This window comes from Oncorhynchus tshawytscha, linkage group LG21, assembly GCF_018296145.1.
Source record: "Oncorhynchus tshawytscha isolate Ot180627B linkage group LG21, Otsh_v2.0, whole genome shotgun sequence".
In the NCBI taxonomy this organism is placed as follows: domain Eukaryota; kingdom Metazoa; phylum Chordata; class Actinopteri; order Salmoniformes; family Salmonidae; genus Oncorhynchus; species Oncorhynchus tshawytscha.
The window spans coordinates 8,953,586-8,974,663 of record NC_056449.1 but is presented as its reverse complement, the minus strand read 5'-3'; the positions used below and the strand labels follow the sequence as shown (position 1 = coordinate 8,974,663).

At 43.8% G+C, this 21,078-nt stretch overlaps 1 protein-coding gene across 1 annotated transcript in view; it reads right to left on the bottom strand.

Annotated features, from left to right (window-relative positions):
• The window catches only part of drp2 (dystrophin related protein 2), a 178,459-nt gene that overhangs the window by 98,325 nt on the left and 59,056 nt on the right, over positions 1-21,078 (bottom strand). The window contains exon 3 of the mRNA XM_042303053.1: positions 8,300-8,456. Within this exon, the coding sequence (XP_042158987.1) occupies positions 8,300-8,456 (157 nt within the window). The remainder of the gene's footprint in view (positions 1-8,299; positions 8,457-21,078) is intronic.

Here is a 21,078-nt window from a genome sequence, read left to right as displayed (position 1 = left end):
TATAGAACACTACACACACACACTTATAGAACACTACACACACACACACACTTATAGAACACTACACACACACACTTATAGAACACTACACACACACTTATAGAACACTACACACACACTTATAGAACACTACACACACACTTATAGAACACTACACACACACTTATAGAACACTACACACACACACTTATAGAACACTACACACACACACACACACTTATAGAACACTACACACACACTTATAGAACACTACACACACACTTATAGAACACTACACACACACTTATAGAACACTACACACACACACTTATAGAACACTACACACACACTTATAGAACACTACACACACACACACATACTTATAGAACACTACACACACACTTATAGAACACTACACACACACACACTATAGAACACTACACACACACTTATAGAACACTACACACACACTTATAGAACACTACACACACACACTTATAGAACACTACACACACACACTTATAGAACACTACACACACACACACTACACACTTATAGAACACTACACACACACACACTTATAGAACACTACACACACACACTTATAGAACACTACACACACACACTATAGAACACTACAACACTACACACACACACTTATAGAACACTACACACACACTTATAGAACACTACACTACACACATACTTATAGAACACTACACACACACTTATAGAACACTACACACACACTTATAGAACACTACACACACACACTTATAGAACACTACACACACACACTTATAGAACACTACACACACATAGAACATACTACACACACTTATAGAACACTACACACACACATTATAGAACACTATAGAACACTACACACACACACTTATAGAACACTACACACACACTTATAGAACACTACACACACACACGTATAGAACACTACACACACACTTATAGAACACTACACACACACATACTTATAGAACACTACACACACACTTATAGAACACTACACACACACACTTATAGAACACTACACACACACACTTATAGAACACTACACACACACACTTATAGAACACTACACACACACTTATAGAACACTACACACACACACTTATAGAACACTACACACACACTTATAGAACACTACACACACACATACTTATAGAACACTACACACACACTTATAGAACACTACACACACACACTTATAGAACACTACACACACACACTTATAGAACACACACACACACTTATAGAACACTACACACACTTATAGAACACTACACACACACACTTATAGAACACTACACACACACACTTATAGAACACTACACACACACTTATAGAACACTACACACACACTTATAGAACACTACACACACACACTTATAGAACACTACACACACACTTATAGAACACTACACACACACACTTATAGAACACTACACACACACTTATAGAACACTACACACACACACTTATAGAACACTACACACACACTTATAGAACACTACACATAGAACACACACTTATAGAACACTACACACACACTTATAGAACACTACACACACACTTATAGAACACTACACACACACTTATAGAACACTACACACACACACTTATAGAACACTACACACACACTTACAGAACACTACACACACACACTTATAGAACACTACACACACACACTTATAGAACACTACACACACACACTTATAGAACACTACACACACACACTTATAGAACACTACACACACACTTATAGAACACTACACACACACTTATAGAACACTACACACACACACTTATAGAACACTACACACACACACTTATAGAACACTACACACACACTTATAGAACACTACACACACACTTATAGAACACTACACACACACTTATAGAACACTACACACACACTTATAGAACACTACACACACACTTATAGAACACTACACACACACTTATAGAACACTACACACACACTTATAGAACACTACACACACACTTATAGAACACTACACACACATAGAACACACACACACACTATAGAACACTACACACACACACTTATAGAACACTACACACACACACTTATAGAACACTACACACACACTTATAGAACACTACACACACACTTATAGAACACTACACACATACTTATAGAACACTACACACACACTTATAGAACACTACACACACACTTATAGAACACTACACACACACTTATAGAACACTACACACACACTTATAGAACACTACACACTTATAGAACACTACACACACACTTACACTACACACACACTTATAGAACACTACACACACACTTATAGAACACTACACACACACTTATAGAACACTACACACACACTTATAGAACACACACACTTATAGAACACTACACACACACACTTATAGAACACTACACACACACTTATAGAACACTACACACACACTTATAGAACACTACACACACACTTATAGAACACTACACACACACTTATAGAACACTACACACACACTTATAGAACACTACACACACACTTATAGAACACTACACACACACTTATAGAACACTACACACACACTTATAGAACACTACACACACACACTTATAGAACACTACACACACACTTATAGAACACTACACACACACACTTATAGAACACTACACACACACTTATAGAACACTACACACACACACTTATAGAACACTACACACACACACACACACTTATAGAACACTACACACACACACTTATAGAACACTACACACACACTTATAGAACACTACACACACACACTTATAGAACACTACACACACACTTATAGAACACTACACACACACACTTATAGAACACTACACACACACTTATAGAACACTACACACACACTTATAGAACACTACACACACACTTATAGAACACTACACACACACTTATAGAACACTACACACACACTTTATAGAACACTACACACACACTTATAGAACACTACACACACACTTATAGAACACTACACACACACACACTTATAGAACACTACACACACACTTATAGAACACTACACACACACACTTATAGAACACTACACACACACTTATAGAACACTACACACACACATAGAACACACACACACTTATAGAACACTACACACACACTTATAGAACACTACACGTAGAGAACACTACACACACACTTATAGAACACAACACACACACACTTATAGAACACTACACACACTTATAGAACACTACACACACATAGAACACTACTTATAGAACACTACACACACACACACTTATAGAACACTACACACACACATACTTATAGAACACTACACACACACACACTTATAGAACACTACACACACACACACTTATAGAACACTACACACACACACTTATGGAACACTACACACACACTTTATAGAACACTACACACACACACTTATGGAACACTACACACACACACACTTATAGAACACTACACACACACACACTTATGGAACACTACACACACACTTATAGAACACTACACACACACACTTATGGAACACTACACACACACACACTTATAGAACACTACACACACACACTTATGGAACACTACACACACACTTATAGAACACAACACTAACACACACACATACTTATAGAACACTACACACACACACTTATGGAACACTACACACACACACTTATGGAACACTACACACACACATACTTATAGAACACTACACACACACATACTTATAGAACACTACACACACACATACTTATAGAACACTACACACACACATACTTATAGAACACTACACACACACATACTTATAGAACACAACACTACACACACACATACTTATAGATCACTACACACACACATACTTATAGAACACTACACACACACGTATAGAACACAACACTACACACACACATACTTATAGAACACTACATACACACATACTTATAGAACACTACATACACACATACTTATAGAACACTACATACACACATACTTATAGAACACTACACACACACGTATAGAACACAACACTACACACACACATACTTATAGAACACTACATACACACACTTATAGAACACTACATACACACATACTTATAGAACACTACACACACACGTATAGAACACTACATACACACACACTTATAGAACACTACATACACACATACTTATAGAACACTACACACACACGTATAGAACACTACATACACACATACTTATAGAACACTACATACACACATACTTATAGAACACTACATACACACATACTTATAGAACACTACACACACACGTATAGAACACAACACTACACACACACATACTTATAGAACACTACACACACACGTATAGAACACAACACTACACACACACATACTTATAGAACACTACACACACACGTATAGAACACAACACTACACACACACATACTTATAGAACATTACACACACACGTATAGAACACAACACTACACACACATACTTATAGAACACTACACACACACGTATAGAACACAACACTACACACACATACTTATAGAACACTACATACACACATACTTATAGAACACTACATACACACATACTTATAGAACACTACACACACACGTATAGAACACTACATACACACATACTTATAGAACACTACATACACACATACTTATAGAACACTACACACACACGTATAGAACACTACACACACACATACTTATAGAACACTACACACACACATACTTATAGAACACTACACACACACATACTTATAGAACACTACATACACACATACTTATAGAACACTACACACACACGTATAGAACACTACACACACACATACTTATAGAACACTACACACACACGTATAGAACACTACACACACACATACTTATAGAACACTACATACACACATACTTATAGAACACTACATACACACATACTTATAGAACACTACATACACACATACTTATAGAACACTACACACACACGTATAGAACACTACACACACACATACTTATAGAACACTACACACACACATACTTATAGAACACTACATACACACATACTTATAGAACACTACATACACACATACTTATAGAACACTACACACACACATACTTATAGAACACTACACACATACTTATAGAACACTACACACACACATACTTATAGAACACTACATACACACATACTTATAGAACACTACACACACACATACTTATAGAACACTACATACACACATACTTATAGAACACTACACACACACATACTTATAGAACACTACACACACACATACTTATAGAACACTACATACACACATACTTATAGAACACTACATACACACATACTTATAGAACACTACACACACACGTATAGAACACAACACTACACACACATACTTATAGAGCGATGCGCACGCACACAAGCACACGCACGCACACACACACAAACTGAAAGGGACACTTCTCCACGCACTGAAATACTGCAGAACAAATCCACTTAAGATCAATAACTCACATTTCTTAAACCCTGTAATTCTCCACAGAAAACTCCATACAATTTCCCTCTCCGCTTTGTCTGAAAAGTTTTAGAGCAACGTCACACTTGGGGAGTGGGAGCTCCTTAGATTATAAAGGAATATTGCATAAAAATGGGGACATAGAGAAAAGAAAAGGGATGGTGGGAGGAAAGGGGTGAGGAAGGAGGAGGGTGGAGTGTAGAGGAGGGGAGGGAATCTATTGTGATTTTAGCAGGTATATACTAAGTAACAAAATCTGTAGTATGGGTGGGAGGGAGGGAGGAAACAGCACAGTGGGCTATAATCTCTTAGCAGTAGATAGAGAGATAGAGAGATTAGCAGGAGCGAGAGAGAGAGAGAGAGAGAGAGAGAGAGAGAGATGGTGTGTGACTATGGTTTTTGTCCTGTTAATTTGGAAGCTGATTTCACAGCAGCAGTCTGTGGCAGTGGAGGGGGAGGGGGAGGGGGAGGTGAGGACCACTCTCACTGTCAATACGGCTCTCTCTCCTCAGAGACACACTGCACAAACTGGCAGCTGAGAAAATTGGAACGTAGGTGGAAAGAGCATTCTGCTGTAGTACAGGACCAATTATGGTGTGTGTGTGTGTGTGTGTGTGTGTGTGTGTGTGTGTGTGTGTGTGTGTGTGTGTGTGTGTGTGTGTGTGTGTGTGTGTGTACAACACACATCTGCCTTCCTGCCTGCCTGTTTGTGTTTGGGGGACATATCATACCAAATGGAGATGTTTTTACCGGGAAATGGATTAAAAAAAAACTGAAACCATTGCAAGGAAGGATTTTGTCAATGTTCAACTACAGAATAAGGACGAGTGCAGAACAAGCCCCTGAATGTGAGAGACTCTATCTCTCCTCCTCTTATATTCTGCACCCGGCATCTGCTTGTTTGGCTCCACAACTCTCAGCTTTCAACTAGTTGAATTCCCCTCTCCATCAACACAGAGCAGCTGGGTCTTTTTAACATGTCAAATAAAAAGATTTCAGCTGAACCTTATTTAACGACAGTTCAGGGTATCTTTTATAGATTCACCACTGGGTGGTTTTAACCAGTGGTGTAAAGTACTTAAGTACAAATACTTTAAAGTACTACTTAAGTCGTTTTTTTGGGATATCTGTACTTTACTTTACTATATATATGTTTGACAACTTTTTCTTCACTACATTCCTAAAGAAAATGATGGACTTTTTACTCCATACGTTTTCCCTGACACCCAAAAGTACTCGTTACATTTTGAATGCTTAGCAGGACAGGAAAATGGTCCAATTTATGCACTTATCAAGAGAACATCCCTGGTCATCCCTACTACCTCTCATCTGGCGGACTCACTAAACACACATGCTTCATTTGTAAATTATGTATCCGTAAATTTAAAAAACAAGAAAATAGTGCCGTCTGGTTTGCTTAATATAAGGAATTTGAAATTATTTATACTTTTGATACTTAAGTATATTTTAGAAATTACATTTACTTTTGATACTTAAGTATATTTAAAACCAAATACTTTAAAACTTTTAATAAAGTAGTATTTTACTGGGTGACTTTCACTTTTACTTGAGTCATTTTCTATTAAGGTATCTTTACCTTTACTCAAGTATGACAATACAGTACTGTTTCCACCACTATTTTCAAAACACACCACGGCCATTTTGTTGGTCCCGATCTCTCCTGCAGATAACAGCCAGAGTTTTAAATCCTGAAATAGAGTCGTTATTTTGATAGATGGCCAAATTAAGAGAGCCTCAAATCGAAGTGGTTGCTAATTGAAAGTAGGTAAATCCCTTTGGAGGGAGGGTTTAGGTATGTACTGCTCTCAAAGTGCTTACTTCCCTCTATCCGTAATGTTACCGATGGGCTAACCTTAAACTAAGGTTAGTGTCAAAGCACTAAAACATAATCTAGTGGCCCTATTCATTCCAAACAGGTAAATAACGAGTTTCTAGGGAGAGACAAAGTGTTACTGGTTTGTGCTGTGAAGGCGCCTTTGAATTTGTTTGATCAATACGAGTCAACTGGATGGTAACTCAAACACACATTCCTGCAGCTCGGCATGAATGATGGTTTCCACTCAAGCAATTTGTAACTATAGTTCACTGTAGTTACTGTGTATCTGCCTATAGTAAATTAATTAAATCACACTTTCTATAGAAGCCATGGAATGAGTTGAATGTTCCTTAGTGCCACAGAAAACAACTTGGAATAAAATGGGAGGGTAGCTCTCCAGGAACAGGGTTGGAGAACCCTGCCTTGTAAGAAAATCCTAATTATTACCTACCATTTTGTCCCTTTTAGAGTCAGGTTTTGCGGCCGGAGTCGCAGTTTTGGGGGGGGGTACTGTCACACCCTGGCCATAGAGAGGCTTTTTATTCTCTATTTTGGTTAGGCCAGGGTGTGACTAGGGTGGGCATTCTATGTTCTTTTTTCTATGCTTTTGTATTTCTTTGTTTTTGGCAGGGTATAGTTCTCAAGCAGGGACAGCTGTCTGTCGTTGTCTCTGATTGAGAACCATACTTAGGTAGCTCTTGCCCACATGGGTTTTGTGGGTAATTGTTTTCTGTTTAGTGTTTGTATCACCTTTCAGAACTATTTCGGTTATTCCTTTTGTTACTTTGTATTTAGTGTTCAGTTCTATTTAATAAATATGAACACGTACCACGCTGCATCTTGGTCCTCACCTTCTTCCTCTGAATGCCGTTACACATTTTGGCTTGTTTCAGTGTTTGTGTGATGTAGCTTTTGAAAGGGGCCCAACACAGTACCTGGTGGAACTCCCTCTGGTGTTGGACGGCCCCCACGTCACCCCCTATGGGCAGCTGCTCTGACAGCTCCTCGTCCTTGGCCGTCAGCCATTCTATGATCTCCTGCAGGGAGAGCTGTAGCTTCCCACTGTTGTCTGAGAACGCCTCAAGCCGCACCCTGCGGACACATGGACAGACAGACAGACAGACAGACCGACAGACAGACAGACAGACAGACATATAATAACCACAGTTAGGCGATGGCTGCTCATGATCCCCAATACATCTACCACCATTTATGACATTTGTAAACTGCCGTCCCACAATCCCCAGTGTCAACTGAGTATCACTTAATGTTACAGATGCCTCTTTAAAAACATGACAACAGACAAATTGTATGAGATGATGAAGGAATGTATGGGATATTCAATCAGTACTGTATAAGTACAAATTATGTGTCGCTGCTGGATGAGTTTCTTTGACATTAATCGATATGATGCAATTTAATATCCTTTCCTGTGCTGCGGCGTTTACATACCATTTTTCAGAATTCTGCATATATCAACACATATGCAAGCTAAAAACATTAAATCAATCATACCCGGTGTATATTACCATACACGCAAGACAATGTGAGACTTTACTCCGAATAGCTACCTCTTTCAGAGAGGGTTGGGAGGTATAAACTCTGAATAAATAAATCCCAGAATGTATCTCTTTGCCACCTGCCAGAAGTGTGAGGGATTGTCTGGGCGAATCAGGGGAGCTCCATCAGGAGCACAGCTGGGTATGGGGAGGACGGGGGGAGGCAGAGTGTGAAAGTGCCCCAGTGTTTCAATTACACACTAGATCCCCAGCTTGCAGCTACCACTCAAAATATCATTATTTCTGCAGGATGTCATTCCCCACCAGTGTCAAAACACGGACGGAGAGTCGGAGAGTGGGAGAGTGAGAGAGAGAGAGAGAGAGAGAGAGAGAGAGAGAGAGAGAGAGAGAGAGAGAGAGAGAGAGAGAGAGAGAGAGAGAGAGAGAGAGAATGTGTGCCGTTTGCCACAGCTCTGACTGCAACAAAGCTGCCGATATGTGAGAGGAGGGAGGCACATTGCAGAAATGCTAGTCAAGGTGATGTGGTGGCGGGCACTCTGGAGAAAGCCTTTGGTACTAATAGAACACTACTGTCACTGCCGATACGTCGACCAGGTCAACAAGTGAACAAGAGGTAAGTGCTCTAGCAGGTACAAAATAAAAGGAGACAAATACCCAGCAGTCTGAAGAAATCACAGCAATTGTGTATTGGGTTTGCCGTTTCCTGCGGAGACAATGGCACTCTGGCTTTTTATTTCCTGTGACATCTCCTAGACACTGATTAGTTGACAAAGAAGAGAGTTGGAGTGTCTCTTAAAAGCCCTCAAGGAAGGAAGTTTGTGATTGTGGGTAGATGAATTGGGCGGGATAGCATGTGTGTTTGTCTGGTGCATGCGTGTGTGTGTGTGTGCTTGCGCGTGTGCATGTGTGTGTGTGCTTGCGCGAGGGCGTGTGTGTGGTTGAAAGAAAGAGACAGATAGAATCTGTCTGTATGCGTACGTGTACAGTACCATATGTCCAAAGTCAAACCTGTGTGTATTTGAGCGTACTGTCCCCAATCCCCTCTGCCTACCCTCCAGCTCAGTGGTAAATGAATCAGAGCAAAGTCTATGGTGTCATGTGTGGCCCCAGCAGAGCAGGCTCTAGATCAGATCCATTGGTTCAGAGGGACACATGTGGCCTATACCCCCTGGGGATCCCCTGTCCTCTGCCCAGAACATTACCACTGACCCGCAGCCAGCACAGGGCAGTAGCACACACCTGTGTGTGTGTGTGTGTGTGTATGTTCACTGAGCAGGAGAACAAACAGCTCTCTGCCCTGTCACACTGACACACACACAATGAGTTTCTCACACACACACACACACACACACACACACACACACACACACACACACACACACACACACACACACACACACACACACACACACACACACACACACACACACACACACACACACACTTTGAGTACTTCCACACACCAAGGCACAGCACTCAGCTTGGATGGAAGCGTGGCTGATTTGCATCAGAGAGCCGGCCCTCTAATACCTCTTAGTTAGTACGTCCATCATCAGAGAGCTTTATTGGGGTGCTTCAAACGGCCACAAATCAAGCCTCAGCGCCCGGCCTCTCCTCTCACAGACACCCATCACATCACATCCCCAACTTTCATTTCACAGTGAAGACGAGAAAAATAGAGAGCCGCGCTGTTGTAATGGAATCATTGCCACGCGCCAGGAGCTGCCTGCTACAGCTCCAGACCAGCTAGACCCAGGCTGGGATAAGCTGAGCTGGGCTGTCAGTAGAGAAGGTATGGCGACCGACGAGGTCTGGAGGTATTTCATCCCCGTTGAGCACACTAGGATTAGTTATGGACGCTTTCTGCTGCCATCTCAATGCAGATGGCAGCAGAAATTGAGATGGCAGATGCCAAGGAGGGAGACAAGTAAAGGAGAAGGAAGAGAGAGAAAAGAGAGAAAATGTGACTCTCAGTGACCCCCTACTGAGGCAATGTCAGTGTGGCGTGGCTGTTGCCACGGTGACAGTAGTCGAGTGATGTTACAGTCACAGTCACACAGGGTATTGACTTTACGTGTGCACAATAGTGTGTGTGTGTGTACCTGTGTGTGTACCTGTGTGTGTACCTGTGTGTGTATGCGTGTCTGTTTATGTAGACCTAAGTGTGAGCACATATACGCGTACCTGTTGGCGCGTATCAGCCCATCGGCTCAATATGAGCCATCAGGTTTCATGACAGGGCTAAAGGTCATCAATAACAATGGCCTAATGAGACGTGTAGCTGGGATGTGTAGTCACTTGGGCCGTGAGGTAGACAGACAGGCTTGTTTCCTCCACACAGGACAAATAGAACCCGCTCCATCAGGAACAAAAACAACATATGATCACAAAAAAGGAAGTGATTTCCCTCTGTACAACATGGGCTGCAGAGGCAGACACTAAACATCACATTTCTTCTTTGCTTCAGTGTCACCTCCGATGGAAATAAAGGACAAATAGAAATCAGGTTGGGGGATTATCGTGAGGAGGTCGCTTTATGGTTCAGCGATTCATTAATGCATAAGTATTTTTTTTAGGAAGGAGGGAGAGGGAGGGAGAGAGAGAAATAGAGAGAGAGAGAGAGAGAGGGAGAGGGAGAGAGAGAGGAGGAAAGCGTGCCTGCGGTTTGTGTCAGGAGAATTGTCTTTGAGGCTTGTGTCTTTTCTCCCCCTCCCCTCCCTTCCTCCTCCTCCCCATTACCCTTGCAGATATTTCATAACAGGCGTTGGACCTCTGTTGCACTTGGCGGCTTTCAACTAAATGTTTTAAAAAAACAGACAGAGACTGAGGTAAAGGCAAAGACAGAGGCAGAGTAAGAGATTGGGGCAGAGGCAAAGACAGAGATTAGGGTAGAGACTGGGGCAGAAACTGGGGCAGAGGCAGAGGCAGAGGCAGAGACTAGGGACTATGGGGAGCGGAACTGGGGAGCCCAAAGTCTTAAAATATATAGACAGCCTCTCTCTTCCCCATAGTGCTCCAGTGACTCATCTCCCTCATTAACCTGCATTCACTGGCTCTCTGTATGAATCACACTCTTGTTGAGTACAAACTGGCACACACACTGATGCATGCGCACACGCACACACACGTGTAGGTTATGCAAAAAATGCACAGAGGTGCACATGCTTGACGACACACACATTGAAACATGCTATTATACCGTATACAGTATGTAGTATTAAATGAGATGCTCGTTGAGTGTAGGCTCAGGTGCACACGTATGGAGCACACACACACACACACAGATGTGGAGGATGTCAAGGACAACTTGTAGACAATAGATGAAAAGGCTGCGCAGGGTCTTCTGGGAATGAGAGACATTTGAAGGTAACACATTCTGGCAGGTAGATGTGAGGGCTCTATTGCTGGTTAAATTGACACAGAGACAAGCTGAGACTGGCCCCCTCTCCCAACACACATGCATTAAGGGGGGGGGGCTGTGTGTGTGCTTGCCCGTGTGTCCGCCTCTGTGTCTGCATCCTGGTACAGATGTAGGATCTTAATTTGATCACCCTGTTGCAGGATAACTTTCCTGTAATGCAGGACATGTTTTACTTGTAGTGTATTTGAGGTTTGAAAGGCTTCTGAAGTTTGTAATATCCACTTTGAAATTTCAGACTTGATTTCTCCTAACAAAATCAACCCCGTACCAAAATAAAAAATGAATGGTATGAGGCTGAAACGTATGCTCTGTTCCTTTTTGATTTTCATTAGCACGTTGCACTTTCACTTTTTGTATTTTTTTGAGCATGGATTCAATTAGTTATACTATGTTTGCATCTCGGCCTCCTTGGATTATTCCTTTTCATGGTTTTGAGTGCGAGTATTTTTTGAACTCTACAGAGCTGTACAGTTTCTCTCCCACACACCGGCCACTTTTCCTTCTAGCCTGTGCACAAACCCTCATACTAGCTTTCTAATGAATTATAATCCACATAATAATTCACATTTCCTCTTGCTGCAGGACTCTTTTCCTGCTGTAGCAAACTGGCTCAAATTAAGATGCTTACATCTCTGTGCACATCAGTGAATTACCGGCAATTCAAAGAGACGCTGTGGTAGTCCAAAACCTAACTTCCTCCACTTTGTTTCTAATCTCACCAAGAGCGTGTGATTTGTTCTGCACCACCTGACGGAGAGTGCCCCTACACAGCTCTGTCCAGTTTCATTCCTAGAATCTACACAATGAACAGCAAGTGGCCTGGTGTTTTTAAGCAATATGATCAATGGGGGTGTTGTATATGGCCAATATACCACAGCTAATGCCTGTTCTAAAGCACGACGCAATGCGGAGTGCCTGGATACAGCCCTTAGCCGTGGTATATTGGCCATATACCAGAGTTGCCTTATTTCTATTATAAACAGGTTACCAACATAATTAGAACAGTAAACAATTTGTTTTGTGTCATACCCGTGGTATATTTAAGCAATAAGGCCCGAGGAGTTGTGGTATATAGCCAATATACCACGACCAAGGGCTGTTCTGATGCACGACGCAACACGGTGTGCCTGGACACAGCCCTTAGCCGTGGTATATTGGCCATGAATCACAAACCCACGAGGAGCCTTATCGCTATTATAAACTGGTTACCAATGTAATTGGAGCAGTATAACTAAATGTTTTGTCATATCCGTTTTATACAGTCTGATATACTACGTCTTACAGCCAATCAGCATACAGCGATCGCAAGTCCCGGTTTATAATATGAAACAATGAATGGCTCCCTAATTCCCTGTTGAGTGTTCCACCCCGCTACGAGACTGCATGGTACCATTCCCAAAAGATGCTGGAGCTGTGTCCCCTCCGTTTCTCTTAAACTTCATCTCCCGTCCCCTTCGCTGCCCGTATGAAGCCAATGATCTCAAGCTGGAACAGGAATTATGTACAGTTACACACTCTAGTTTGCCCCGAGTAGAACGAGACAGGCGAATCGACTAACATGGTTAAGCGAGGCAACTCATTAGGGAACCAATAAGAACATTTAAACACAACCCTCTGAGGCTACCAAAACCTAATTCTGACACTAAAGAAACTATATTTACTGACAATGACATCCCACCCACACCAACTGACTAGACGATTGATGTCCGAATGATCCAATAATATTTAAGTTCTTCCCACCTCTACTATCCCATTGGCCTGAGGGCAATTTTCACACTTGACCCTTAACTAATGTTGTATAGAAGGTCTATTCAGGAATCATTATCATGTAATTGGAGCGCAACAGAGCCTGTAGAGGCTAGGCCTAGTCAGGAGATACTGCAGGGAAGAGCTGGTGGAGGATAAAGTGGGGCACAACACTGACTGTAGTTAACACTGACTGACTATAGGGGTACTGCCAGGATATGAGAGAGGGGGGGGTGGGACATACAGAGAGAGGGGGAGAGAGAACTACAGAGAGAAAGAGAGAGAGAGAGAGAGAGAGAGAGAGAGACAGAACTAGAGAGAGAAAGAGAGAGAGAACTACAGAGAGAGAGAACTACAGAGAGAGAGAACTACAGAGAGAGAGAGAGAGAGAACTTGAGAGAGAAAGAGAGAGAGAGAGAGAGAGAGAACTAGAGAGAGAAAGAGAGAGAACTACAGAGAGAGAAAACTACAGAGAGAGAGAGAGAGAGAGAGAGAGAGAGAGAGAGAAACTAGAGAGAGAAAGAGAGAGAGAACTTACAGAGAGAGAAAACTACAGAGAGAGAGAGAGAGAGAGAGAGAGAGAGGATGATGGAAAGGGACAAAAGTGAAAAAACCCAGCCAGAACCCTGCTATAACCCAGCCAGAACCCTGCTATAACCCAGTCAGAGGCCTGCTCTAACCCAGCCAGAACCCTGCTATAACCCAGCCAGAACCCTGCTATAACCCAGACAGAACCCTGCTTATAACCCAGACAGAACCCTGCTATAACCTAGCTAGAACCCTGCTAGAACCCAGCCAGAAACCTGCTCTAACCCAGACAGAGTCCTGCTAAAACCCAGCCAGAACCCTGCTATAACCCAGCCAGAAGCCTGCTCTGTAACCCAGCCAGAGGCCTGCTATATCCCAGACAGAACCCTGCTATATCCCAGACAGAACCCTGCTATAACCCAGACAGAACCCTGCTATAACCCAGACAGAGACCTGCTATAACCCAGCCAGAACTCTGCTATAAACCAGACAGAACCCTGCTATAACCCAGACAGGACCCTGCTATAACCCAGACAGAACCCTGCTATAACCCAGACAGAACCCTGCTATAACCCAGTCAGAGGCCTGCTATAACCCAGCCAGAGAACTGCTATAACCCAGACAGAACCCCACTATAACCCAGGCAGAGACCTGCTATAACCCTGACATAGCCATACTATAACTCAGACAGAGAACTGCTATAACCCAGACAGAGAACTACTATAACCCAGGCAGAGACCTGCTATAACCCCGACATAGCCATACTATAACCCAGCCTGAGGCCTGTTATAACCCAGCCAGAACCCTGCTATAACCCCGACATAGCCGTACTATAACCCAGACAGAGACCTGCTATAACCCCGACATAGCCATACTATAACCCAGACAGAGACCTGCTATAACCCTGACATAGCCATACTATAACCCAGGCAGAGACCTGCTATAACCCCGACATAGCCATACTATAACCCAGACAGAGACCTGCTATAACCCAGACAGAGAACTGCTATAACCCAGACATTGCCCTGCTATAACCCAGACATAGCCATACTATAACCCAGACAGAGACCTGCTATAACCCAGACAGAACCCTGCTATAACCCCGACATAGCCATACTATAACCTAGCCAGAACCCTGCTATAACCCCGACATAGCCATACTATAACCCAGACAGAGACCTGCTATAACCCAGACAGAGAACTGCTATAACCCAGACATTGCCCTGCTATAACCCAGACATAGCCATACTATAACCCAGACAGAGACCTGCTATAACCCAGACAGAACCCTGCTATAACCCACACAGAGCCCTGCTATAACCCACACAGAGCCCTGCTATAACCCACACAGAGCCCTGCTATAACCCACACAGAGCCCTGCTATAACCCACACAGAGCCCTGCTATAACCCACACAGAGCCCTGCTATAACCCACACAGAGCCCTGCTATAACCCAGACAGAGACCTGCTATAACCCCGACATAGCCATACTATAACCCAGACAGAGACCTGCTATAACACCGACATAGCCATACTATAACCCAGGCAGAGACCTGCTATAACCCCGACATAGCCATACTATAACCCAGACAGAGACCTGCTATAACCCAGACAGAGAACTGCTAAAACCCAGACATTGCCCTGCTATAACCCAGACATAGCCATACTATAACCCAGACAGAGACCTGCTGTAACCCAGACAGAACCCTGCTATAACCCCGACATAGCCATACTATAAACCAGCCAGAACCCTGCTATAACCCCGACATAGCCATACTATAACCCAGACAGAGACCTGCTATAACCCAGACAGAGAACTGCTATAACCCGCACAGAGCCCTGCTATAACCCACACAGAGCCCTGCTATAACCCACACAGAGCCCTGCTATAACCCACACAGAGCCCTGCTATAACCCACACAGAGCCCTGCTATAACCCACACAGAGCCCTGCTATAACCCACACAGAGCCCTGCTATAACCCAGACAGAACCCTGCTATAACCCAGACAGAACCTTGCTATAACCCAGACAGAACCCTGCTATAACCCAGACAGAACCCTGCTATAACCCAGACAGAACCCTGCTATAACCCAGACAGAACCCTGCTATAACCCAGACAGAACCCTGCTATAACCCAGACAGAGCCCTGCTATAACCCAGACAGAGCCCTGCTATAACCCAGACAGAACAGAGAATACAGAGACTTGCTCAGAGGGTCTGGCCCTCAGACACAGTGGATCAGAGCACAGGAGGGTGGCACTCTGAAATCATCCCAGCCATGCCATGTCTCCCTCCCTCCACGGGCACATACTGTACATTCCCAGCGTGCCAGTCTGCCACCCACGTCACCCCCAGAGGGAATTCTCCACAGGCCACAGTACGTCAGTGTTACACACACCACCAGAACAATAGCCCACTGTTGCAAGGTCATAACAAAGATAACCTCTATAAACATTTGTATCATGATGATGAAGAGGATGATCAGTAAGGTGGGCCTAACTGAAAGGCTTGGGACCATTCGGCCATCAATTCAGTTCGTAATTCGAATTGCATTGCTCACACACATTAACACGGTCTCGTTCAAGCGAGTAGCACTTTCCTCAAGCTCTAGGCACGTTACGTTATACGAAGGGTTCATGTGTTGCATCCACCTGCAATAGTAGCTCATCTGATGTATACCTGTTTCATCACCACGCGCCAGGAAATCAGGTGTTTTCCCATTCACATCCGTAATCATCTAGAGTTCATTATGACAGCTATGTCTACAGAATACCTATCAAATGGAGCTGTGGCGTCATTGATTGGAGTCTTAATCATAACAAAGCTCAAGCAACCAACCATTGCCTCAGCAACTGTATAATTAACACAACGTAAACTACAAATCAAATCAAATCAAATTTTATTTGTCACATACACATGGTTAGCAGATGTTAATGCGAGTGTAGCGAAATGCTTGTGCTTCTAGTTCCGACAATGCAGTAATAACGAGCAAGTAATCTAACTAACAATTCCAAAAAAAAAAAACTACTGTCTTATACACAGTGAATATGTACATAAGGATATATGAATGAGTGATGGTACAGAGCAGCATAGGCAAGATACAGTAGATGATATCGAGTACAGTATATACATATGAGATAAGTATGTAAACCAAGTGGCATAGTTAAAGTGGCTAGTGATACATGTATTACATAAGGATGCAGTCGATGATATAGAGTACAGTATCAACGTATGCATATGAGATGAACAATGTAGGGTAAGTAACATTATATAAGGTAGCATTGTTTAAAGTGGCTAGTGATATATTTACATAATTTCCCATCAATTCCCATGATTAAAGTGGCTGGAGTAGAGTCAGTGTCATTGACAGTGTGTTGGCAGTAGCCACTCAATGTTAGTGGTGGCTGTTTAACAGTCTGATGGCCTTGAGATAGAAGCTGTTTTTCAGTCTCTCGGTCCCAGCTTTGATGCACCTGTACTGACCTCGCCTTCTGGATGACAGCGGGGTGAACAGGCAGTGGCTCGGGTGGTTGATGTCCTTGATGATCTTTATGGCCTTCCTGTAGCATCGGGTGGTGTAGGTGTCCTGGAGGGCAGGTAGTTTGCCCCCGGTGATGCGTTGTGCAGACCTCACTACCCTCTGGAGAGCCTTACGGTTGAGGGCGGTGCAGTTGCCATACCAGGCGGTGATACAGCCCGCCAGGATGCTCTCGATTGTGCATCTGTAGAAGTTTGTGAGTGCTTTTGGTGACAAGCCGAATTTCTTCAGCCTCCTGAGGTTGAAGAGGCGCTGCTGCGCCTTCCTCACGATGCTGTCTGTGTGAGTGGACCAATTCAGTTTGTCTGTGATGTGTATGCCGAGGAACTTAAAACTTGCTACCCTCTCCACTACTGTTCCATCGATGTGGATGGGGGTGTTCCCTCTGCTGTTTCCTGAAGTCCACAATCATCTCCTTAGTTTTGTTGACGTTGAGTGTGAGGTTATTTTCCTGACACCACACTCCGAGGGCCCTCACCTCCTCCCTGTAGGCCGTCTCGTCGTTGTTGGTAATCAAGCCTACCACTGTTGTGTCGTCCGCAAACTTGATGATTGAGTTGGAGGCGTGCATGGCCACGCAGTCGTGGGTGAACAGGGAGTACAGGAGGGGGCTCAGAACGCACCCTTGTGGGGCCCCAGTGTTGAGGATCAGCGGGGAGGAGATGTTGTTGCCTACCCTCACCACCTGGGGGCGGCCCGTCAGGAAGTCCAGTACCCAGTTGCACAGGGCGGGGTCGAGACCCAGGGTCTCGAGCTTGATGACGAGCTTGGAGGGTACTATGGTGTTGAATGCCGAGCTGTAGTCGATGAACAGCATTCTCACATAGGTATTCCTCTTGTCCAGATGGGTTAGGGCAGTGTGCAGTGTGGTTGAGATTGCATCGTCTGTGGACCTATTTGGGCGGTAAGCAAATTGGAGTGGGTCAAGGGTGTCAGGTAGGGTGGAGGTGATATGGTCCTTGACTAGTCTCTCAAAGCACTTCATGATGACGGATGTGAGTGCTACGGGCGGTAGTCGTTTAGCTCAGTTACCTTAGCTTTCTTGGGAACAGGAACAATGGTGGCCCTCTTGAAGCATGTGGGAACAGCAGACTGGTATAGGGATTGGTTGAATATGTCCGTAAACACACCGGCCAGCTGGTCTGCGCATGCTCTGAGGGCGCGGCTGGGGATGCCGTCTGGGCCTGCAGCCTTGCGAGGGTTAACACGTTTAAATGTCTTACTCACTTCGGCTGCAGTGAAGGAGAGACCGCATGATTCCGTTGCAGGCCGTGTCAGTGGCACTGTATTGTCCTCAAAGCGGGCAAAAAAGTTATTTAGTCTGCCTGGGAGCAAGACATCCTGGTCCGTGACTGGGCTGGGTTTCTTCCTGTAGTCCGTGATTGATTGTAGACCCTGCCACATACCTCTTGTGTCTGAGCCGTTGAATTGAGATTCTACTTTGTCTCTGTACTGGCGCTTAGCTTGTTTGATAGCCTTGCGGAGGGAATAGCTGCACTGTTTGTATTCAGTCATGTTACCAGACACCTTGCCCTGATTAAAAGCAGTGGTTCGTGCCTTCAGTTTCACACGAATGCTGCCATCAATCCACGGTTTCTGGTTAGGGAATGTTTTAATCGTTGCTATGGGAACGACATCTTCAACGCACGTTCTAATGAACTCGCACACCGTATCAGCGTATTCGTCAATGTTGTTGTCTGACGCAATACGAAACATCTCCCAGTCCACGTGATGGAAGCAGTCTTGGAGTGTGGAGTCAGCTTGGTCGGACCAGCGTTGGACAGACCTCAGCGTGGGAGCTTCTTGTTTTAGTTTCTGTCTGTAGGCAGGGATCAACAAAATGGAGTCGTGGTCAGCTTTTCCGAAAGGGGGCGGGGCAGGGCCTTATATGCGTCGCGGAAGTTAGAGTAACAATGATCCAGGGTCTTTCCACCCCTGGTTGCGCAATCAATATGCTGATAAAATTTAGGGAGTCTTGTTTTCAGATTAGCCTTGTTAAAATCCCCAGCTACAATGAATGCAGCCTCCGGATAAATCGTTTCCAGTTTGCAGAGAGTTAAATGAAGTTCGTTCAGAGCCATCGATGTGTCTGCTTGGGGGATATATACGGCTGTGATTATAATCGAAGAGAATTCTCTTGGTAGATAATGCGGTCTACATTTGATTGTGAGGAATTCTAAATCAGGTGAACAGAAGGATTTGAGTTCCTGTATGTTTCCTTCATCACACCATGTCACGTTGGCCATAAGGCATACGCCCCCGCCCGTCTTCTTACCAGAGAGATGTTTGTTTCTGTCGGCGCGATGCGTGGAGAAACCCGCTGGCTGCACCGCTTCGGATTGCGTCTCTCCGGTGAGCCATGTTTCCGTGAAGCAGAGAACGTTACAGTCTCTGATGTCCCTCTGGAATGCTACCCTTGCTCGGATTTCATCAACCTTGTTGTCAAGAGACTGGACATTGGCAAGAAGAATGCTGGGGAGTGGTGCACGATGTGCCCGTCTCCGGAGTCTGACCAGAAGACCGCTTCGTTTCCCTCTTTTTCTGAGTCGTTTTTTTTTTTGGTCGCTGCATGTGATCCACTCGGTTACACTGGTTGTAAGGCAGAACTCAGGATCCGCATCGCGAAAAACATATTCTTGGTCGTACTGATGGTGAGTTGACGCTGATCTTATATTCAGTAGTTCTTGTCGGCTGTATGTAAAGAAACCTAAGATGACCTGGGGTACTAGTGTAAGAAATAACACGTAAAAAAAAAAAACTGCATAGTTTCCTAGGAACGCGAAGCGAGGCGGCCATCTCTGTCGGCGCCGGAAGTAACAGACTGTACTCGGTCTAGTCCTTCGACTTTTTTGTTGTTGTAGAGAATATAATTACCTCTACTGGTGTGACTCACTGAGAGAAGAAGTCCTTAATGTTCGTAATGTCAACCTTCAGAATCTGTGAATTACCAAGCTTGTCAA